The following is a 19,747-nucleotide window of genomic DNA, read 5'->3' as shown; positions in this document are numbered from 1 at the left end:
AAGGCCCCGTCCGGCGAAGGAAGGTTCCAGGGCCCCGGCCCGGTGAAGGCCCCGGGACCGGCCCGGTAAAGGTTCGGCAAAGGCCCGGCCCAGTGAAGGGAGGCTCCGGGGAGGCCGCCCGGTGAAGACCCGGTGAAGGAAGACTTGGGGGAGGCCGTCTGGTGAAGGCCCCGGGACCGGCTCGGTAAAGGCCCGGCCCAGCAAAGGCTCCGAGGCTCTGGGGAGGCGGCCCGGTGAAGGGAGGCCCTGGGGAGGCTGCCTGGTGCTGCCCGGTGAAGGCCCCGGGACCGGCCCGGTAAAGGGAGGCTCCGGGGAGGCCGCCCGGTGAAGGCCCCGTCCCGGTGCAGGCCCGTCCCCGTCCCCGCCATGCTGCGGCGGCTGCTGGAGCGGCCGTGCACGCTGGCCCTGCTGGTGGGCTGCCAGTTCGCCTTCGTCGCCTACTTCTCCCTGGGCGGCTTCCGCAACCTCACCTCGCTCTTCGGCCGCGCCGCCGGCCCCGTCTTCGACTACACCCGCACCCACGACGTCTACACCAACTTCAGCCGCCTGCAGCCGCCCGCCGCCCGCCTCGACGCCGACCCCGCGCAGCCGCCGCCCTACTGCCCCGAGCGCTCGCCCTTCCTCGGTGAGTCGGGGCCGGGTGGCTCTGAGCCCCCCCCCGGGGGATTCGGTGCGAGCCGGGGGGGATCCGCGTGTCCCCCGCCGCGGGGACCGGCCGGCTGGTGGGGTTCGTCCCCGCTCGGTCGCCATCGCCCCGTTTCCCCGCGCAGTCGGCCCGCTGACGGTGAGCTTCAGCCGGGTGCCCACGCTGGAGCAGATCCGGGCCAAGAACCCGGCGGTGCAGGCGGGGGGCCGCTACCAGCCGGCCGCCTGCGAGGCTCGCTCCCGCACCGCCGTCATCGTCCCCTACCGCAACCGCGAGAGCCACCTGGGCTACCTGCTCTACTACCTGCACCCCTTTCTGCAGCGCCAGCAGCTGCAGTACGGCATCTACCTGGTGCACCAGGTGAGTGCTGGGGGCCGGGGGTCGGCACCGGGGCTTGTGCCAGGGGGAGTCCGGCTGCTCCCAGCTGCCTTTTTGGCCCCCAAACCCGTAGGCGGGCAACGGCACCTTCAACCGCGCCAAGCTGCTGAACGTGGGGGTGAAGGAGGCGCTGAAGGACGAGGAGTGGGACTGCCTCTTCCTGCACGACGTCGATCTCATCCCCGAGAACGACTACAACCTCTACACCTGCGACCCCTGGAACCCCAAGCACGTCTCGGTCGCCATGAACAAGTTTGGGTACAAGTAAGCGCCGGGGGTGAGGGTGGGGGGGGGACCCGGGCAGCTGGCCCTGCCGCCGCCTGGCTCAGCCGCTCGGCTCTCCCCGCAGCCTGCCCTACTCGCAGTACTTCGGGGGGGTCTCGGCCCTCACCCCGGACCAGTACATGAAGATCAACGGCTTCCCCAATGAGTACTGGGGCTGGGGCGGCGAGGACGATGACATTGCCACCAGGTAGGACACGGCGGGGTGCTGCCCGCCCCACTGCCCCGCCCCCCCCTCCCTCGCTACCAGGAAAAGCGATGTCCCCGTGTCCCATTTCTGCGCGGGACAAAGCGTGTGGGTGGCTTGGCTGGCCCGCTGGAGGGTGGCCAAGCTCCGCGGGTGTGCCCTGGCATCCTGGTGACGTGGGGACTGTCGCAGGGTGCGCCTCGCTGGCATGAAGATCGTCCGCCCGCCCGTCTCCATCGGCCACTACAAGATGGTGAAGCACAAGGGCGACAAAGGCAACGAGGAGAACCCGCACAGGTGGGGACCGGCACGGGACCGGCACGGGGCCACCGGTGGGTGCCGGCGGGTGACACTCTCGCTGTCCCCGCAGGTTCGACCTGCTGATCCGCACGCAGCGGATGTGGACGCAGGACGGGATGAACTCCCTCACCTACACGCTGCTGGCCAAGCACCTGCACCCGCTCTACACCAACCTGACCGTGGACATCGGCAGCGACCCCCGCGCCGGCCGAAGCCGCCAGGGCCCCGGCCGCGAGGGACAGAGGTACCGCAGCAGCAACAGCCCCTTCCGGGAGGAGATGCTGCGCAAGCTGCCGGGGCTGGGGGACCTCAGGCTGGCCCTGTCCCCGCGCCTGCCCACAGCGGGGAACGGCACCCGGGGCGGCGCTGGCTCTGCCGGGGGGGTCACCGAGCGCAGCCCTGAGGCGACCGGGGACGGCGGCAGCCCGGCTGCGGCAGAGGGGACCCTTCCCACACACGGGTACAACCAGAGCTGGCTGCCGGGCCCCCGTTAGCCCCCCCACACCCCCGCCGTGTGGACTGTTGGCTGGGAGCCGGCACCGTGACGGGCCCCCCCCCCGGCATGTGCCGGCTGCCAGGGCCGGCTCGTGCTGTTGCCTTGCTGGAGAGACTGTGGGGAGCAGCGAGCACGGAGCAGCCCGGGGAGCTGCTGGCTGCAGGGCTGGTGCCTGGCGCGGGGGGGGGGGGGGAGCCCCTCAGAAAAGGGGCTGGGGGCGCTGGGGACTGGCTCGGCTCCGTCTCCCCGTAGGCGTGCAGGTGCCTGAAGAGAGTTGCAGGCTCCGCTGCTGGTGTGCGGTTATTTATTCTATTTATGAGCTGCTCCCTGGGCCTTTATAAGGGGTTTTCCATTAAAAAAACAACACTTTGTCCTACTGCTGCTGGGATGGGGAGAGCCGGGCCGGGACCCCCCGGCAGGGGGCTCAGCCCCCCAGGAGCCGCCCGACGGCCGCTTTGGCGCTGGCGATGCAGTCGTTGACAGAGACCCCGGCGTAGGAGGCGCCGACAAGGCTCAGGGGCAGCCGCTGCTCCGCCAGGAAGCGGCTGATGCGCTCTGCGGGACGGATGGACGGACAGGCGGACGGTGGCAGCCTCTGCGTGTCCCCGGGGCCCCGTGTCCCCCCGTCCCCAGCCTTACCCGTTCGCTGCCAGTGGCCCAGCGTGTACTGGGGGATGCAGGCCTGCAGAGGGAGCAGCCGGTGAGCCCCGGGACCCCCCGGCACCCCCCCCAAACCCCCCACCCTGTCACCCACCTGCTGCACTCTGACGATGGCGCGTGCCGGTGCCGCCGCCAGCCCCAGCTGCTCCCGCGCCGCCGCCTGCGCCCGCTGCAGCAGCGTGGCCGGGGCCGTGGCGGCTGGGTCCCCGAAAGCTCGCGTGAACCAGGCGCCCCCCAGCATCACCTGCAGCGGCAGCGGCAGCCCCGTGAGCCCCCCCCCCCCACGGCATTGCCCCCTCCCCTTTATTCCCCTGCGGCCCTCACCCACCGTCAGCCGCACCGAAGCCGGCCCTGCGCCGTCGTGCTGCGGGAAGGCCACCGAGTCGTAGACGATGCCCAGGAGGGAGTCATCCTCGGAGGAAGGCACCAGGTGCCCGAAGCCCTTTGGGGGGGTGGGGGGGGAGGAGAGGGGTGAGCAGGGTGGGGGGCACCCCTGGGTGCTGGGGGGGTGCGGGGCTCTCACCGTGACGGGCAGCGTGACGCCCTCGTACTGCAGGTTCACCACGGCCACCGCCACCGTGGGGATGCGCCGCAGCTCCTGCGCCAGCGGCTCGGCCTCGGCCGGCAGCGCCTCCGCCAGGGCTGGAAGCGGAGTTTGGGGGAGATTCGGGGGTTTTTGGGGGGGTCCGCGTCCTCCCTACGCCCCTAGGGGGAACCTGGGTGCCCCAGCACCCACCTGCGGCTGGGAGGGCGCTGATGATGTGGTCGGCCGTCACGGTGCCGTCTGCCAGGGTGAGCTAGGGGAGAGGGAGGGGGGTGCTGGGAGGGGAACCCGGGGTCCTGGCACCCCCGAATGAGCCCCCCCAAAGCCATGGGGTGAGCCTGGGGGGTTCCCTGGGGGGTCCCAGGCACCTTAATGGGGTGTGAAACATCCTGGAGCCCCCAACCCCTGGGGAAGGAGCCCAAGGGCCCTGGCCCCCACCCCAAGTCTAGGGAGGGGACCCCAGGGATCTTGCTTCCCCCCCCCCCCCCCCCCAAATTATGGGATGGGAACAGGGGGATCCCGACACCTCCAAATTATGGGGCGTGAACCCAGGGCTCCCAGCACCTCCCTGGGCCAGCACCCTAAGCGTCCGGAGGGGACGGGAACCAAAGTTTGGGACCCCCATCACTGGAAAGAGCTCCCCCGTGAAGGCACGGGGACCCCCCCTGAGGGCGATGAGGGTCCCTACCTGCCACCGGCCGTCGTGGCGGCGCCGCAGGCTGCGCAGGGGCGCGTGGCAGCGCAGCTCGACGCCGCGGGGGCGCAGGAAGGCGGCCAGCGCCTCGGGCAGGCTCTCCATCCCGCGCCGCAGCGACCACTGGCTCCAGCGCTCGGCACGCGCCCCGCCGGCTCAGCCCCGACTCGGCCCCGCGCTCCTGCCCTGCGGGGACACAGCTGCTCCGGCACCGTGCCGCCGGGGTCCCCTCCGTGGCCCCCTCTGTGTCCTACCGGTGCCCCTTTGGGGTCCCTGCGTGCTGGAGGCAGCCCCAGGGTGTCCCCTCGGTGTCCCCACGTGCCGCAGGGGTGGCACTGGCTGTCCCCCTCGGTGTCCCCAACCGCCGCGGTGCCATCCCCGGGCTGTCCCCTCGGTGTCCCCTTCCCGGCTCTCACCGGCGCCCAGCGCCAGCCCCAGCAGCACGGAGCGCCGGCGCCGCTCGGCGTGGAAGAGCGCGGGGAAGCAGGAGCGGACGCTGAGCTCCCGGCAGTCCCCGGCGAACACCCCCCGGCACAGGCTGTCCACCGCGATGTCGGCCACCTGCGGGGACACGCGGCGGGGTGAGGCGGCCCCCGCCCGGCCCCTGCAGCCCCCCGATAAGCCCCCCCTCACCCCCCCCAACCCACCGGGCGTTATCGCCCCCGCGCAGGCACCCACCTCCCGGCCGAAGCGGCGGCGGGCGAAGGCGTGCACGCTCTCGTCGGGCTTCTTCCCGGCCGGCGCCAGCAGGTCCCGCAGCCCGCTCCACAGCAGCGCCCGCGAGAAGGGGGGCACCGGCCGCAGCAGCCCCCTGGGGACGGCGGGGGGGTCAGGGGGACGGGAGCCCCCGGGGTGGCGGTGGCAGGGGTCGGGGGGGTGGCACCTACCCCAGCCCCGAGGGCAGCTTGTGCAGGGCGCCGGCGGCGTAGAGGAAGCGGTGGCTGGAGGCCGGGTGGTCTCCCGGGACGGGCAGGACCTCGCTCTCCAGGCCGAGCTCCGAGACCTGCGGGGACGTGGGCGGGACGGGGACGGCACCGGGGGGATGCGGGCAGCCCCCCCCCCCCCCGGGACCCCCCCCAGACACCGGCACCAACCTGGAGACCCCGCAGAAACCATCCAGGGATCCCCAAGAGCCTGGCACCCACCCAGGACCCCCCCCAACACCCCCGAAATCCCCCCAGGACCCCTCCACAAGACCCTGACACCCCCCTAGGGACCCCCCAAGACTCCAAAATCCCCCCCAGAGCCCCCCCCCCAGGACCCTGACACCCCCCTAGGGCCCCCCCAACGCCCCCCTGCCCCCCCCTTCCCCCCCCCCGGCACCCCTTCCCCCACCCCAAGGACCCCCCACCCCAGGGACCCCCCCCCGCCCTCCCCCCCCGTACCATGTGCAGGGTGTCGGTGCCCACCGCCCCCCCGGGCCGGACTCCCCTTGGCCCGTGCTCGAAGACGGCCCCGTCCTCGGTGCGGGTGCTCTGCAGCCACCCCCCGAGGCGGCCGCTGGCCTCCAGCAGCACCACCTGGGGGGGGGGAAACTGCGGTCACGGCCACCGGGGGGCACCGGGGGGGAACCGGGGGGGATCGGGGGGAACCGGGGGGCACCGGGATGGAACCGGGGGGGACCGGGGAGAACTGGGGGGCACCGGGAGGGAACCGGGGGAACCGGGAGGGAACCGGGAGGGAACCGGGGGGGACCGGGGGGGAACCGGGGGGGACCGGGAGGCACCGGGAGAGAACCGGGTGGGACCGGAGGGCACCGGGAGGAACCGGGGGGCACCGGGAGGGAACCGGAGGGGATCGGGGAAGCTGCACAGAGCCCCCCCCGTCCCCCCCCGCTCACCTTGGGCGGCTGGGGGGCGCGGGCCAGGTGGTAGCAGGCGGCCAGGCCGCTGATGCCGCCCCCCAGCACGGCCACGGTGCGCGGCATGGGGGCGCTGGGTGATGGGGGGGGGTCCGGCGGGTGCCCGGCCCGTCCGCGCTCCGCTCCCGGTTTCCCTCCGGACGCCGAAGCCGCGCGCACCGCTCTGGGCTCTGGGGGGCCCGCCCCTCCTCGGTGATTGGCGGGGAGGGAAGGGGCGGGGCTAACGGGAGCCAATGGCGCGGCGCTGCCTCATTGATGGACGCGGCATGCGCTCCGCAGGCCCCGCCCCTATGACGACCCCACCCCTAAGGTGGCCCCGCCCCCCGGAGTGACCCCGCTCCCTGATTGGCCCCACCTTGTGCTCCGTGCCCCGCCCCTCCCGCAACAAGCCCCGCCCCCTCCCTATAAGACACGTGAAATAAGCCCCGCCCCCTGTGCCCATAGCCCCGCCCCCTGTGCCCATAGCCCCGCCCCCCTGTGTCCATAGCCCCGCCCCCTGTGTCCATAGCCCCGCCCCCTGTGCCCATAGCCCCGCCCCTCGCTTCTAGCCCCGCCCCCTCTCTCTGCCGCCCCCCCCCCCCCCAGCCGGGGCTGCCCCCCCCCCGCCCCCAAACTGCTCCTTTTTGGTCTTTTCTTAATAAATTTATTCACAAAAGCCCCTCGCGGGGCAGCCGGGGCTATGTACAGCCGCCCGCCCGCGGCCCCCCCCGGCCGGGGGGGGGGGATCCGGGACCGGCACCGGGACCGGGGGGGGGAGGGGGGGGGGCCGGGGGGGGCGGCGGGGGCGGCTCAGGGCCTCCTGCCGGGGGGGTCGTGGAGCTCGTAGAAGAGGACGTAGCCCTCGCTGGACGGCACCTGGTTCTCGCTGATGGGCGACACGCTGCGGCCGCAGCCTCAGCACCGAGCCAAGGGGGGGGCCGCGGGGTGCGGCCGGGGGGGTTGGGGGGGGGTTTGGGGGGGTCCGGGGGGGTCGGGGTTTGGGGGGGGGCACCTACCGGGAGTCGTTGTAGAGCCGCCAGCCCGAGGGGTCGCGGCAGAAGGCGGTGTAGTGGCCGTAGTGCACGCTGCCCGAGTGGTTGCAGAGCGCGTACAGGCTGTAGACGGGGCTGCCTGTGGGGGGGGGGGGCACGGCTCAGCGCTGACCCCCCCCCGAACCCCTCTCTGACCCCCTTGTGTGTCCCCCCCCCCCCCCCCTTACCCGCCTTCTCGCTGGCGAACTCGCGCAGGTTGAGCTGCTGCAGGGGGAAGTCGACGAAGACGGAGCACTTCTTGATGGAGTAGCGCGTGGTGGAGAAGCGGTTGAGGTCTGCGTGCGCCCCGCGTCAAGGGACGTCGCCGGGGCGGGGCTGCGGGGACCCTCCCAGGACCCCCCCCCCCAAAATAAAAGAACCCCCCCCCCCAAAAAAAAAAACAACCCTAAAAGACAGGCTCCCAAAGGATACGCAGCACCAGGACGCGGGGGAAGCGCTGGATGGTGAGCTTCTTGGTGCTGCGCGTCCGCTGCCGGCACTTGTCGCACACGGGCGCGTTCTCCGAGTCCAGCTCCTCCTCCTTGGTGAAGAGGCTGAAGCAGTCGTGGAGCGAAACCTTCCCGCCCGCGAAGCTCTTCTGTGGGGCACGGGGAGGGGGGGGTGGGGGCGGCTCAGGGGGTCGGCGGGGAGGGGGGCTCCGGGGGCGGCACGGCGGGGGGACCCCGTCCTACCTTGGGGATGGGCAGGGAGAGGTCGCAGAAGACCTCGAAGGTGGTGGAGCGGTAGCCGCACGCCTGGCACTTGAGGCAGCTCTTCAGCTGCCCCACGAAGAGGTCTGGGGGGTGGGGGGGGTGAGGGGTGGGGGGGTCAGGTTGGTCCCAAAGGGCTGGGGACCCCCCCCCCCCCGAGGGACCGGGGCCGCCCCGTGGCGGCCGGGCTCACCCACGATCTTGCTGTCCTCCCTCTCCAGGTACCGCTTCCACATCAGGTTGGCGCGCTCGTCGTCGCTGCGGGGGGCAGGAGGGGGGCCGCTGAGGCACGGCCCCGAGGCCGGGTGTCCCCCCCCCATCCCCCCCCGCCCCCGTGTCCCCTCACCTCAGCGTGTCGGCGTCCTCGGGCGCGGGGGCGCGGCGCGTGTCCGCGAGGATGCTGGGCGTCCTGCGGCCCTTGCGGTTGATCTCGGCGTGCAGCCGGTCCATGAAGAACTTGAGGAACTCCTGCGCGTCCTGCTGGCTGCACCGCGGGGCCCTCAGCACCCATGGGTGACCCCGGCCCCGCTGAATCCCGTGGGCAGACTCAGAACCTCTCAGAAGGTCAACGGGGGGGGAGCGCGACCCCCCCGCCTCACCGCTGCCGTGCCCTGGGGACCTCCAGCAGCCACTCAGGGGGACGTGGCTCAGCACCCAGAGGTCCCCCACCCCCCAGCACCCAGCTGCAGGGATGCGGGCGAGCACCCGGGGGCTCCCCCCTTGGCCCCAGCCATGGGAACGAAGGCGAGCACCCAGAGGTCCCCCCCCAGCACCCAGCCGCAGGGATCAGGATGAGCACCGCACCCACGATAAGGACGCTGCTGAGCACCCCCAGCACCCAACCACAAGGGGCCAGCACCCTGGGGTCCCCCCCCAGCACCCAAACACAGGAGGTAAGGACAAGCACCCCTGGGTTGTCCCCCCCAGAACCCCCCCACGGGGACAAGGCTGAGCCCCCAGCGGTCCCCCACGGCCCCAAGCCGCCCCCAGCACCCAACCACGAGCACGAGGGCGAGCACCCACGGGTGCTCCGCGGGCCGGGGCCCAGCCCGACCTGTAGCCGGTGAAGGAGGGGACGTATTTCTGAAAGACGGCCTTGAAGCGCCCGGGGTTGACGGCCTCGGTGGACTCGGGGTGCCACAGCGCCGCGATGACGTCGGCGAAGGCTGCGGGGACGTGGGGGGGGGGCGAGCGGGCGTCAGGGCGGTTTACGTAAGGGGGATTTAGCACCCGTGGGTGGCGGGGGGGGGGGGGCCGGCACCCACCCTCGGTGAGCTCCTGGGGGGCGCGGGGCCCGGCGGGCTGCTCCTGCAGGAAGTCCTTGCGCAGGCAGTAGTCGCGCAGCGGCTTGGTGCTGCTCAGGCACTGCAGCACCGCGTTCATGAAGCACTGCGGGCACAGCGGGGGGGGGGGGCGCGGTGACACCCCCCCGGCACCCCTGTCCCCCTGTCCCGTCCCCTCAGCACCCCGGGGAACCCCCCCGGGGGCGTCAGGAGGGGTCCTGGGATGGGGCTGAGCACCCGTCGCGGCACCGAGGGGGTGGCGGGGGGGGGCGTCCCCTGAAGGGACGCGGGGGGGGACGGGGGGCTGCCAGGTGGGGGGCACGAGGAGTCGGGGGGGGGGGGACGGCAGGCGGGGGGCAGGGGGACTTGGGGATGGGCGGTGCGGGGACGTGGGGATGGGGGGAGGATGTGGGGACACGGGCTGGGGACGGGGACAGGGGGACGTTGGGGTGGGGATGTGGGGACGCTGGGGACGAGGACTGGGACAGGGACATGGGGACATAAGGAGGGGGGCGTGGGGACGCTGGGCACAGGGACTGGGACAGGGACACGGGGATGTGGGGACAGGGACATGGGGACATAGAAAGGGGGACGTGGGGACGCTGAGCACAGGGACTGGGGTCAGGGACACGGGGACGTGGGGACGCCGGGCACAGGGACTGGGGTCAGGGACACGGGGACGTGGGGACGCCGGGCACAGGGACGCCGCGGGCTGCCCAGATTCCTCGTGCAGGGATGGGGACACGGGGACGTGGGGACAGGGAAAAGGCAACGTGGGGGTGCCGGACACGGGGACGAGGGGACGAGCGGACGCGAGGTGCACGGACCCGGGAACGCTGGGGACCCGGGGACACCGGGGACGAACGCCCGCTTACCGTGTTGCCCAGATTCCTGAGGCCGACGTGGCCGGAGCCCAGCAGCAGCGCGTGGTGCGTCTGCGGGGACACGAAGGCAGAGCCGTCAGCCACCCCCCCCCCGGCGCCCCCCGGGCTCGGCGCCGTTACCTCGCCGCCGCCGACGAGGAGCAGCCCCAGCACCGCCGCCTGCGCCACCGACTCGGCCACGTCGGCGCCGCGGCCCCGGAGGTCCCGGCGGGGCAGGAGGCCGCGGGGCAGTCTGCGGGGCAGCTCCACCAGCGTGGAGCCCCGCGGCCCCGCCATGGCTCCGGCGCCGCAAAGCGGGGACGGGACCGCGGCACCGGCCGGGCCCCCCGGCGCTTCGTTAAGCCCCCCGAGCTCGTTAGCTTGATCCGATTTGCCACCCCGGGCTATTCTGGGCCGGGCGGCGGGCTCATCCCGGCGGGATTAATTAGAGGCGGCAGCGCCTCGGGGACGGAGCGCGCCCCGAGAGGGGAGCAGAGAGGAGGAAAACACGGAAGCGGGCGCCGCGCCCAGCGGCCGCGGGGACCCCTCGGTGGCACCGCAGCGCAGCCGCCGTGCCGGGGACCGGGGGGGGGGGCGGGGGGGGGAGCCACCAATTTGGGGACAAACCCTGTCCCGCACCGCTGCCACCGCCGCAGCCCTGGGATTTCACGGCTCCTAATCCCAGCACGCGGCCCCGGGGGCGAGCGGGTGGCAGCGTGGGGCAAAGGGCAGCCGAGGAAACGCCCCCGCGCCCCCCCCCCAGGAGCCCTCCGGCACCCAGGGGGGGAAGGGAAACCCCCCCCCGCCCCACCCCAAGCATCACCCGCGCCCCCAAACCAGGGTGGCCGGCGCCCCGCCGCTCTTACAGCCGCCGCCTTCTCCTCGGGCCTGCCGGGCGCCGGGGCCCTGCCCAGCGGGGGGCTGCCGGGCGCGGGGCCGTCGGGGCCGTGGGCGTAGGGGGGGTCGGGGACACGAGTCCGGGGGCAGCCCTCGTGGCGCACGGAGAGCAGCGGGGCAGCGGGCTTGCCGTCCGGCCCGGGGCTGACGTTGACCCTGCGCAGGGACGAGCTCCTCTTGAGGGCGAGCGCGCCGGTGCCGAGCTGGTGGCCGCCGTCCCGCAGCGCCAGGCGGCTCAGCGCCGCCGCCACGTCCTCGCCGCTCAGGTCCCCGATGCTGACGGATTTGGAGCGGGCCAGGTTGCCGCGGCGCCGCTCGGCCCCGGCGGGCAGCGAGAAGGACGAGGAGGGGGCGCCGCCGGGCCCCGCGCCCGCCTGCGGGGAGCCGGGCACCCGCACCCCGTGGTCCGCTTTGAGGGGTCCCCGGCGGCACGCCGAGCCCCGCTTGGCCGCCCGGCCCCGCTCCAGCTCCAGCTTCTTGCCCCGTTCCTCCAGCGGGGCCGGCCGGGGGGGCAGCAGGCGAAGTTTGGGGGCCGGCGAGAGGCCGTTGGCGGCGGGGGTGAGGGCGGCCGCGTGGCGCTCCTGGCTGACGGCGCGGCCGGGCGGCTTGGGGACGCCTTTGGGCTGCGCGGCGACGCCGCCGGAGGGCTCGCGGGCCCGGCCCAGGCGGTGCTCCGAGGCTTGGGGCATCGTCGGGAGGAGCCTGGGGGGGGGGGGAGACGGAGGGCGCTGGGGCCGAGCCGGGGCGCCCCCCCGGGGCGGGCGGGGGGGGGGGGCACCCACCTCTCACGGCCCCCCGAGGCGCGCGGCCGGCCGGAGCGTCCCGTCTGCGGGGGGCCTGCGGCGTTAAGAGAGGGGACGGGTCACCGGAGGGGGGGGTGCTGGGGACGGGCGGGTCGCCAGGAGGGGGACCCCCGGTCCCGGCCCTGTCCCCTCCTCCGGACACCCCCACCCTGTCCCCGACCCTGTCCCCCCCGCCCCACGGTGCCGCCGTCCCGTGTCCTACCTGGGTGCTGTCATGTGTCCCCCCCCCCCCCCCCGTGTCCCACCTTGTCCCTTGTCCCCTGCCTGGCCCTGCACCCCCTCCCGTCCCCCTCAGGACGTGTCCCCTGCCCTGCCCAGCTCTGTCCCCCCCCCCCCCCCCCACCGTCCCCTGCCCCGCCTGTCCCCCTCTGCCACCCCATGTGCCCCCCAGGTGACGTCCCCCACCCTGCCTCCTGTGCTGGGCTCCCCCACCCCACAGTGACACCGTTCCCTGACCCCCCTGGGCACCGTCCCCACCCCGTGTCCCCCCCGGGCACCGTCCCCTGCCCTGCCTGGCGCTGTCCCCCACCCCCGTGTCCCTCCTGGACACTGTCCCCTGTCCCTCCTGCCGCTGTCACCATCCCCTGCCCCCCCCCCCCAGGCCTTGTCCCCACCCCGTGTCCCACCCCTGCCCTACCTGGCTGCGTCCCCAGGGTGTCTCCCACCTGTCCCCCACCCCCTGTCCCTCCTGCCCCTGTCCCCCCCCCCCCCAGTGGCACCATTCCCCGGGCCCTGTCCCCCCCACGCCCCCCTCCAAGCCCCACCTGCCCCTGCCCACCCCCCGTGTCCCACCCGGGCACTGTCACCTGCCCTACCTGGCTCTGTGTGTCCCCCCCCCCAGTGCCACCATTCCCTGTCCCCCCTTGGCCCTGCCCCCCCCCCATGCCCCCCCAGACACCGTCCCCTGCCCTACCTGTCCCTGCCCCTGTCCCCCCTGTCCCCCTTGGCCCTGTCCCCCCCCGTGCCCCCCCCACCTTCGTCCCCAGCCCTACCTGTCCCCACCCCGTGTCCCCCACCCCGTGTCCCCCCCCGACCCCCTGTCCCTGTCCCTCCTCCCCCGTCCCTCCCCATGCCCCCCCCCCGCCCGCCCCGTCCCCCCCCCCCCCGCCGCCCCCTCCCATTACCGGACCCTTCCCCTTCCCCCCCCCGTCCCCCGTCCCCCCCCCCGCGTCCCGGCCCCGTGCCCCGTCCCCTCCCCACCCCTCGCCCCCCCCCGGTCCCCCCCCCCCCCCGGTGCCCCCCGGCCCCGCCGCACCTCCCGCGGGCCGCCATGGCAACAACTCCCGCAGCGCCCGCCGCCATCTTGGCTCCCCCGCCCGCCGCCCCGCCCCCGGCGGCTTCACGGCGCCGCACTGCGCCTGCGCCGGGCCGCGCCCCGCCCCCTCCGCCTGACGCCTCCGCGTCGCCATGGAGACCGCCCGGCGTTCCCCCCCCCTTAAAGGCGCCGCGTCCTTCGTAGAATACCACCCCCTAAGAGGTGTTTTTGTAGGGTCGCGAGGAGCGGAGCGGAACCAGAGCGCCCCCGCCCACCACGGGGTGGGGAAGAAGGTGCAGAGACCCCCCCAAAAATTTTTGTTTGCCCCTCCCCAAAGCAGCAGCAGCAGGGGCAGGGCGAGGGCTGCAGCGTTTATTGGGGAACAGCGGGAAAAAGGGGGGGGGAGGGGCTGCAGGGGGGGGTCGGCACCTCCCGGGGGGGCGCTGCCCCCCCCCGCGCCCCGCTCACTTCTCCTTATGCTGGATCAGGCCCTTGGCGATGAGGTCGGGGATCTCCACGGCCAGCCAGGGGCCGAGCTGCGGGGACAGAGGTGAGGAGCTGGGGGGGGGCAGCCCCCCGGTGCCCCCCCCCCCCCCGTTATGTGCCCCCCCACACACACTCACCCCCAGCGCCATGAGGTGCGCCAGCCCGAACTTGGGCACGTTGCGGGCCCAGAGGGGCTTGAAGTGGTCGCTGAGGCAGATCTTGCCCCCTCTGCGGGGAGGACAGAGCCGTGAGCCCCCCCGAAACGAGCCTCCCCCCCCAAAAACGAGCCCCCCCCCAAAGAAATGAGCCTCCCCCACCTGTACATCTTGGCCGTCTTCCCGTCCAGCTCCGGGATGGCGATCTCGGGGGCGGTGCTGGGGTACGTCACCGGGATCTGCACCGGGGGGGGGCACACACGGGCTGGGTCAGGGCCCCCCCCGGGGTGGGGGGGACACACACACGGCTCCCTGCCCCCCTCCCCCCGAGCCCCCACTCACATCAAACTCGATGGCGAACTCGTACTTGAGCAGCTCGTGGATGTACCAGCAGCGCCCAAACCACCTGCAGGGGGGGGACACACCGGGGGGGGGCACCGGGGGAGTTTCACACGTGGCACCGGCCCCCCCCGCCCCGTACCGGGAGCTGCCCCCCCCCCCCGCTCACCCACCGGGTGCCCTCGGCGTTGGACTCGAGGCGGAACCAGTCGTTGTCGGCGTTCTTGTTGTTCTCCACGTACTGCGGGTAAACCCCCGGTAACTCCCCCATAACTCCCCAGGGCCCCCCGGTAACCCCCCCGGTTATCCGCCGGGACCCCCCTCTAACCCCCCGGACCCCTCGTGACCCCCCCGGTAGCCCCCCCGGGGCTCCCCAGGTAATCCCCCCGGTAGCCCCCGGGACCCCGTTCCCCGGTAACCCCCCGGGATCCCCCGGTACCCCCCCCAGAAAACCCCTTCGATAACCCCCCCAGATCCCCCGGTAACCCCCCCCCGGTAACCACATCCCCCGGTATCCCCCCAGTATCCCTCCGGGACTCCCCGCTAACCCCCCCGGTCCCCCCCCGTTGCCCCCGTTCCCGGTGTCCCGGCGGGCGGCGCACCTGGATGAGCGCCCGGTACTCCTCCTTCAGCCTCTCCGCCCACCGCTCCCGGTCCCGCGGCCCCGCCGCCGTCCGCAGCAGCGGCAGCTCCGCCACCGCCCGCCGCGCCGCCTCCTCCGCCATCGCCGCCGCGCCCGGAAGCGGCGCCCGGGCCCCGGGGGAGGGGGTGGAAACGCGGCCGCGCCGCCATCTTTGCTGGGGGCGGTGGGGCGGAAGTGACGCTCGGAGGAGGGGGTGCGAAGCCTGGCGCCGCCATTTTGTTTAGGGGCAGGAGGCGCCGCGTCCGCCATCTTGACTAGGGGCGCCTCCATCTTTAGTGCTGGCAGTGCTGAGTTTGCCAGGCCTCAGCCCTATTTTTTTTTTTAATTTAATTTCATTTTTATTTTTTTCCCGAGCCCCCACCGCAGCCCCCACCACCGTCCCCGCATCCCCAGCCCCTCACACACAGCACACGGGACACAGTGGGCGGCTCAAAGGCTTTATTGGTGCTGGGGGGCCGGGGGCTCCATGGTGGCGCTCAGGCCTGCTCCTTGCTCTTGCCCAGCTCCAGCAGGGAGGAGAAGAACTGGAGGACGTTGCTGCGCAGCTCCTGGGCCAGCGGCGTCAGCTGCTGGTTGGCCTGCTCCAGATAGGCCCTGCGGGGACAGGGGAGCGGTGAGGAGACGCCCTGGGGGGTTCCCAGCCCCCCCCCCCCCCCCAGCCCCCCCAGTACTTGGCCTGGCTCCGCAGCTCCTCCGCCTGCAGCTTCTGGGGCAGCTCCTTGGTGACAAAGTCGGAGAAGGTCTGGAAGTGGCGGCTCAGGGGGATGGTGGCATCCGGGGCGGGCTCGGCCCCGGGCTCGGGCTCAGCCTCGCGCTTTGTCAGGGCGGCCTGGAGGCTGCAGGCGCAGAGCAGCAGCAACGCGGCCACCAGCAGCTTCATCGTGGCACGGATCTGGGCGTGGGGACACCGGGGGTGTGGGTCTGGTGCTGCCATCCCCCTCCCACCCCATGGCTCCGTCCCACCCGTCACAACCCCACAGCTCCCTCGTCACTGTCCTGCCCCATCCCCGTCCCGTCCTGCCCCGTGGCACCTCCGTGCCCATCTTGCCCTATCCCAGCCCCACAGAGCCCCCGTCCCCTTCCTGCCCCATCCCTGCCCCACAGCCCTGCCGTCTCCCTCCCACCCTTCCCCACCCCATGTCTCTGCCCTTCCCCATCCCAGTCCTGCGGCTCCGCGATCCCCATCCTGCACCATCCCTGTCCCATCCAGCCCCAAAGTCCCATCCTGCCCCACGGACCCAGGTGCTGAGTGCCAGCTGCCCGCTCACCTGGGCAGGACACAGAGGTGGGGGGCTACAAGTGCTGCCTCGGGGGCTGCGGGTGCTTTTATCCCCCAGAGCAGCCCCCGCCCCTGGGCTGGGGAGGCCATGCCTCCCAGCCAGGTAAACACAGCGAGGGTAAGGGTCACTGCGGCGGGCTGCAGGGGGTGGACAGCCCAGCGGGGACGGCCCCGTGCCCTGGGGGCCCAGCTCTGTGGCTCTACAGCCCTGTGGTGGGACGCGGACGATGGGTGACGCTGGCCGAAGCGCGTGGCAGCGATTTGGGCAGCTGGGGGTGCCACGGTGGGGCTCGGCTGGTGGCCTTACGGGGCGTGGTGGCCCCATGGCACTCTGTAGCCCCACAGTGTGCTGTAGCCCCGTGACACAACCTCATGAGCACCCCACAGCCCCAGGAAGCCCCCATGACCACAGGACCCCCCTCTCAGAACCCCTGTACCAGCCCAAATCCCCAGCCCAGTGGGTGCCCCCAGCAGCACCACCCTGGGGTCCTATCTCAGGGGGGTCTCTGGGGGGCTGCCCACCCCGGTTCGCCCCGGCCACTGCCGGCCCCTGGGGGGGTGAAGGTCAGCGGCTGCCTTATCGCTGACCCTCGGCCACCAGCGTGACGGCGTGACTCAGCGCGGGGCTGGCGCTGCCACCCCACGGATCGCGGAGGGGGGGACACCCCGCTGTGGAGCCGGGCCGGGGGCCAGCTGTTTGGGAACACGCGTCCAAAGGGCGCTGGGTGGCACCGGGGACAAAAATTCCCAGTCCCCTGGGTGGCCAGCGGGGACGCCGGCTGATGGGGCCCCTTCCCCTCTGAGCCCCTGCCAGAGTCAGCCCTTTCCAGGAAAGCTGCCGGTGACGGCAGCGCAGGCAGGGGACAGGGGGGGACATGGGGCAGGTCCAGGGCCATGGGGCGGTGGCAGGGGGGGACATGGGGCAGAGTCAGGGGATGTGGGGAGGGGGCAGAAGGGCGGGGGGACCAGGGGAGGACACGGGACGTGGTGGGGGCACAGGGTGGGGACTGGGAGGGGACACAGGGCAGGGAGCTGGGACACTGGGGACACTGGGGACACTGGGGACGCGGGGAGGGGGTGGAGGGGACACGGGCAGGGGACGGTTTGCGGGGCCGGAACGCGGCAGCCCCGGAACGGCACCGTGCGGGGGACGGGAATCCCGGGGGCACAGGACCGCGGCGGCCCCGCCCCGCCCGCCCCAGCCAATGAGCGGGCGGGCTGTGCCCTCACCCAAGATGGCAGCCGCGGCCCGAGGGCGGGAGCTCCCCGGCGAAGCCACTTCCGGCGGCCGTGCCCGTACCCGCCATGGCGGCGCCCAGCGGGCTCTCGGGGGGGGGCGGGCGGCGGCGGCGGCGCTAGGGCCGGGCCGGGCCGGGCCGGGCCGGGCCATGGGCAACGCGCTGGGCCCCGCCGCGCCCCGGGCCCCGCGCCGGGGGGGGGCCCTCGGGAACCCCGGCAGCTTCGACGAGCTGCACCGGCAGTGCAAAGGTGGGCGGGGGGGCACCGGGGGGGTCATGGGTCTGGGGGGGGGCACCGGGGGTACGGGGACTGCGGGGGGGAGCACCGGAGGAGCACGGGGGTACGGGACTGTGAGGACACCGGGGGACGTGGGTCGGGGGAGGACACCGGGGGGGCACGGGACGCGGGCGGGGGGGGGGACACAGGATTGGGGGGGGCACCGGAGGTACGGGACTGGGGGGGTCGCCGGGGGTACGGGACTGGGGGACACACCGGGGGGGGCACGGGACTGGGGGGACACCGGGGGGACGGGACCCGGGGGGGGGGGACGGGGACATGGGACTGGGGGGGGGGAACACCGGGGGACAGGGACCTAGGGGGACACAGGGGGAACGGGACTGGGGGACATACCGGGGGGGGAGCACGGGACTGGGGGGCATGGGGGGGTGAGGCACTGGGGAGGGGGGGACACTGGGGGACACGTGAGGGGGGTGGCAGCGGTGGGGAGGGGGCGGCGCGGTGGCGGGGGTGAGGACGACGTGGGGGGGGTCAGGGTGGCACTGGGGGGGGGGGGGGGGGGGCAGCTCTGTCCCCAGCTGCCCCCGTGTCCCCGCGTCCCCGCAGAGGTTTTCCCGCAGCAGATGGAGGGCGTGAAGCTGATCGTCAACAAGGCGCTGAGCAGCCACTTCCAGGTCACCTGGGGGGGGGGGACACGCACAGCACCGAGGGAGGGGACGCTGCCGCCGCGGCCCCCCCCCCCGCTGACGCCGCGGCCCCCGCAGGTGACGCACACGGTTCACATGAGCACCCTGGGGGCCTCCAACTACCACTTCAACGCCACCTTCGTGGGTGACCGGCAGCTGGGACCCACCGAGGTGCGGCCCCGAAGCCCCCACGCCGCGGGGGGGGGGGGGGGTGACGGACCTGGGGGGGCAGGGGGGGGGCACCGGGGGTGGCCCTGAGACCCCCGGGGGTGTCCCTGGGACAGCAGTGGGGGACCTGGGGGTGGCCTCGGGGCCGTGAAATGCCGGGGGTTTGGGGGGCAGGGGGGCGAGGGGGATCCGTCCCGTGGCGGGGGGGGGGGGTCCTGGTGTCCCCGTCACCCAGCTGAGCCCCCCCCGCGCCCCCCCCCCAGGCTTTCCCCACGCTGGTTGGGGACATGGACAACAGCGGCAGCCTCAACGCCCAGGTCCTGCACCTCGTGGCCGAGCGCCTCCGCACCAAAGCCGTCTTCCAGGTGGGGCCGGGGCCGTTTCGGGGGTGATGGCGGTGGGGGGGGGGACACCACACAGACACACACACACACGGGGGGGGGTGGCTCCGTCGCCCCCCCCCCCCGCGGGGCCGGCGCGGGACCCGCCGTGGTGCTCGTCCCCTGGCAGACGCACCAGGCCAAGTTCGTGACGTGGCAGTTCGACGGCGAGTACCGGGGCGACGACTGCACCGCCACCCTCACGCTGGGCAACCCCGACCTCCTCGGCGAGTCCGGTGAGCGGCGGCGTGTCCCCCCCCCCCCCCCCCCAAAAAAAAAAAAAGCCCCCGGGGGCCCCGCGCTGAGATGCCGCTGTCGTGTCCCCCCCCCCCTCCGCAGTCATCCTGGTGGCGCATTTCCTGCAGAGCGTCACCTCCCGCCTGGTGCTGGGCGGCGAGATGGTTTACCACCGGCGGCCGGGCGAGGAGGGAGCCATCCTCACGCTGGCGGGCAAATACACGGGTACGAGGGCGCCCGGCACCTCGCGGCGTCCCCGCTCCCCGGCCCGGTGACGCCGCGGCGGCCCCCGGGGACGTCCCCTCGCCCGTCGCTTTGCTTTCTCTCTTCCAGCCCCGAAATGGGTGGCGACGCTCAACGTGGGCTACGGCGGCGCCCACGCCAGCTACTACCACAGAGCCAACGAGCAGGTGGGTGTCCCCCTCTCTCTCTCTCCCTGTCCCCACGTGTCCCTGTCACCCCCCCCCCACACGTCCCTGTCCCCACTGTCTCGCCTCCACCCCCCCAGGTGCAGGTCGGGGTGGAGCTGGAGGCCAACACGCGGCTGCAGGACACCACCTTCGCCTTCGGCTACCAGCTCAACTTGCCGCAGGCCAACGTCGTCTTCAGAGGTGAGCGAGGGGCCGCGCCTGTCCCTGTCCCTTGCCGTGTCCCCAGCCGCTCACTCCTGTCCCCCCCCTCCATCCCCGCAGGGCTCCTGGACAGCAACTGGAGCGTCGGGGGGGTGCTGGAGAAGAAGCTGCCCCCGCTGCCCGTCACCCTGGCTCTGGGCGCCTTCCTCAACCACTGGAAGAACCGCTTCCACTGCGGCTTCAGCGTCATCGTGGGCTGAGGGGCGCCGCCTGCCCCCCGTCCTGCTCAGGGAGCCACCGTGCCGCAGGGGGACCGGCCGTCGCCCGCCCCCCGGGGGGCCGGGGCCGGGGTCCCCCGCCGCCGGGGGATGGCGCGCGGCGGCGTGGGGAAGCCTTTGGGCTGAGGAGTGGTGGCTGGCGGCACCGGCGGCCTCGGTCCCACACCAGCACCACTCTG

The 19,747-nt window shown here is 73.8% G+C and overlaps 6 protein-coding genes across 13 annotated transcripts; 2 read left to right on the top strand and 4 right to left on the bottom strand.

Moving 5' to 3' along the window:
• The first annotated feature begins 359 nt into the window (after positions 1-359).
• On the top strand, positions 360-2,665 carry B4GALT3 (beta-1,4-galactosyltransferase 3). Its single transcript, XM_080570474.1, has 6 exons — positions 360-625; positions 771-1,006; positions 1,098-1,288; positions 1,374-1,496; positions 1,686-1,790; positions 1,864-2,665. The coding sequence occupies exons 1-6, from the start codon at positions 367-369 to the stop codon at positions 2,285-2,287; spliced, it is 1,338 nt and encodes a 445-aa protein (XP_080426600.1). The 5' UTR covers positions 360-366; the 3' UTR covers positions 2,288-2,665.
• On the bottom strand, positions 2,580-6,299 carry PPOX (protoporphyrinogen oxidase). Its single transcript, XM_080570468.1, is given in 13 exon segments — positions 2,580-2,844; positions 2,929-2,971; positions 3,044-3,193; positions 3,278-3,391; positions 3,473-3,591; positions 3,686-3,746; positions 4,182-4,334; positions 4,336-4,373; positions 4,604-4,748; positions 4,866-4,998; positions 5,075-5,190; positions 5,573-5,707; positions 6,028-6,299. Coding segments are annotated over 13 exon segments (1,425 nt in total). The 5' UTR covers positions 6,115-6,299; the 3' UTR covers positions 2,580-2,713.
• Positions 6,300-6,675: 376 nt separating this feature from the next.
• On the bottom strand, positions 6,676-13,038 carry USP21 (ubiquitin specific peptidase 21). 7 transcript variants are annotated; one of them, XM_080570454.1, is made up of 13 exons: positions 12,870-13,038; positions 11,594-11,648; positions 10,781-11,513; positions 9,927-9,986; positions 9,034-9,157; positions 8,823-8,934; positions 8,115-8,252; positions 7,962-8,026; positions 7,751-7,854; positions 7,491-7,656; positions 7,247-7,354; positions 7,044-7,154; positions 6,676-6,928 (listed from the first exon to the last, which is right to left on the bottom strand). In XM_080570454.1, exons 1-13 carry the CDS (start codon positions 13,021-13,023, stop codon positions 6,726-6,728), a joined length of 2,133 nt encoding a protein of 710 aa, XP_080426580.1. In that variant the 5' UTR covers positions 13,024-13,038; the 3' UTR covers positions 6,676-6,725. The 7 variants fall into 7 exon arrangements, with proteins under 7 accessions (XP_080426580.1, XP_080426582.1, XP_080426581.1 ...); XM_080570456.1 differs by having other exon boundaries at positions 7,491-7,599; XM_080570455.1 differs by having other exon boundaries at positions 9,034-9,133.
• A 189-nt stretch (positions 13,039-13,227) lies between these two features.
• On the bottom strand, positions 13,228-14,611 carry UFC1 (ubiquitin-fold modifier conjugating enzyme 1). Its single transcript, XM_080570466.1, has 6 exons — positions 14,452-14,611; positions 14,023-14,090; positions 13,853-13,916; positions 13,673-13,749; positions 13,493-13,583; positions 13,228-13,405 (listed from the first exon to the last, which is right to left on the bottom strand). The coding sequence occupies exons 1-6, from the start codon at positions 14,572-14,574 to the stop codon at positions 13,334-13,336; spliced, it is 495 nt and encodes a 164-aa protein (XP_080426592.1). The 5' UTR covers positions 14,575-14,611; the 3' UTR covers positions 13,228-13,333.
• Positions 14,612-14,915: 304 nt separating this feature from the next.
• APOA2 (apolipoprotein A2) lies at positions 14,916-15,920 on the bottom strand. Of its 2 annotated transcripts, none has more exons than XM_080570465.1 (3): positions 15,761-15,920; positions 15,164-15,384; positions 14,916-15,086 (listed from the first exon to the last, which is right to left on the bottom strand). In XM_080570465.1, exons 2-3 carry the CDS (start codon positions 15,370-15,372, stop codon positions 14,969-14,971), a joined length of 327 nt encoding a protein of 108 aa, XP_080426591.1. In that variant the 5' UTR covers positions 15,373-15,384; positions 15,761-15,920; the 3' UTR covers positions 14,916-14,968. The 2 variants fall into 2 exon arrangements, with proteins under 2 accessions (XP_080426591.1, XP_080426590.1); XM_080570464.1 differs by having other exon boundaries at positions 15,731-15,761.
• A 1,071-nt stretch (positions 15,921-16,991) lies between these two features.
• TOMM40L (translocase of outer mitochondrial membrane 40 like) lies at positions 16,992-19,703 on the top strand. Its single transcript, XM_080570448.1, has 9 exons — positions 16,992-17,259; positions 17,854-17,921; positions 18,012-18,104; positions 18,365-18,466; positions 18,612-18,717; positions 18,821-18,943; positions 19,052-19,128; positions 19,227-19,329; positions 19,411-19,703. The coding sequence occupies exons 1-9, from the start codon at positions 17,007-17,009 to the stop codon at positions 19,548-19,550; spliced, it is 1,065 nt and encodes a 354-aa protein (XP_080426574.1). The 5' UTR covers positions 16,992-17,006; the 3' UTR covers positions 19,551-19,703.
• Positions 19,704-19,747: the final 44 nt, after the last annotated feature.

Source organism: Anser brachyrhynchus (assembly GCF_964034855.1).
Source record: "Anser brachyrhynchus genome assembly, chromosome: 28".
Lineage (NCBI taxonomy): Eukaryota > Metazoa > Chordata > Aves > Anseriformes > Anatidae > Anser > Anser brachyrhynchus.
The sequence above is the reverse complement of the archived record's forward strand: the minus strand, read 5'-3'. Positions and strand labels throughout refer to the sequence as shown.

Excerpts from the sequence above, each read along its gene's own strand:
- B4GALT3 (XM_080570474.1), top strand. The coding sequence starts at position 367 with ATGCTGCGGCGGCTGCTGGAGCGGCCGTGCACGCTGGCCCTGCTGGTG. Across the intron at positions 626-770 it reads CGAGCGCTCGCCCTTCCTCG|TCGGCCCGCTGACGGTGAGC; the intron begins GTGAGTCGGGGC and ends TTCCCCGCGCAG. Across the intron at positions 1,007-1,097 it reads GCATCTACCTGGTGCACCAG|GCGGGCAACGGCACCTTCAA; the intron begins GTGAGTGCTGGG and ends CCAAACCCGTAG.
- USP21 (XM_080570454.1), bottom strand. The coding sequence starts at position 13,023 with ATGGCGACGCGGAGGCGTCAGGCGGAGGGGGCGGGGCGCGGCCCGGCG. Across the intron at positions 11,514-11,593 it reads GCCTCGGGGGGCCGTGAGAG|GCTCCTCCCGACGATGCCCC; the intron begins GTGGGTGCCCCC and ends CCCCCCCCCCAG. Across the intron at positions 8,935-9,033 it reads CCCCCAGGAGCTCACCGAGG|CCTTCGCCGACGTCATCGCG; the intron begins GTGGGTGCCGGC and ends ACGTCCCCGCAG.
- UFC1 (XM_080570466.1), bottom strand. The coding sequence starts at position 14,574 with ATGGCGGAGGAGGCGGCGCGGCGGGCGGTGGCGGAGCTGCCGCTGCTG. Across the intron at positions 14,091-14,451 it reads AGTACCGGGCGCTCATCCAG|TACGTGGAGAACAACAAGAA; the intron begins GTGCGCCGCCCG and ends GTTTACCCGCAG. Across the intron at positions 13,406-13,492 it reads CGCACCTCATGGCGCTGGGG|CTCGGCCCCTGGCTGGCCGT; the intron begins GTGAGTGTGTGT and ends CTGTCCCCGCAG.
- APOA2 (XM_080570465.1), bottom strand. The coding sequence starts at position 15,372 with ATGAAGCTGCTGGTGGCCGCGTTGCTGCTGCTCTGCGCCTGCAGCCTC. Across the intron at positions 15,087-15,163 it reads GAGCTGCGGAGCCAGGCCAA|GGCCTATCTGGAGCAGGCCA; the intron begins GTACTGGGGGGG and ends CTGTCCCCGCAG.
- TOMM40L (XM_080570448.1), top strand. The coding sequence starts at position 17,007 with ATGGCAGCCGCGGCCCGAGGGCGGGAGCTCCCCGGCGAAGCCACTTCC. Across the intron at positions 18,718-18,820 it reads CGACCTCCTCGGCGAGTCCG|TCATCCTGGTGGCGCATTTC; the intron begins GTGAGCGGCGGC and ends CCCCCTCCGCAG. Across the intron at positions 18,944-19,051 it reads GCTGGCGGGCAAATACACGG|CCCCGAAATGGGTGGCGACG; the intron begins GTACGAGGGCGC and ends TCTCTCTTCCAG.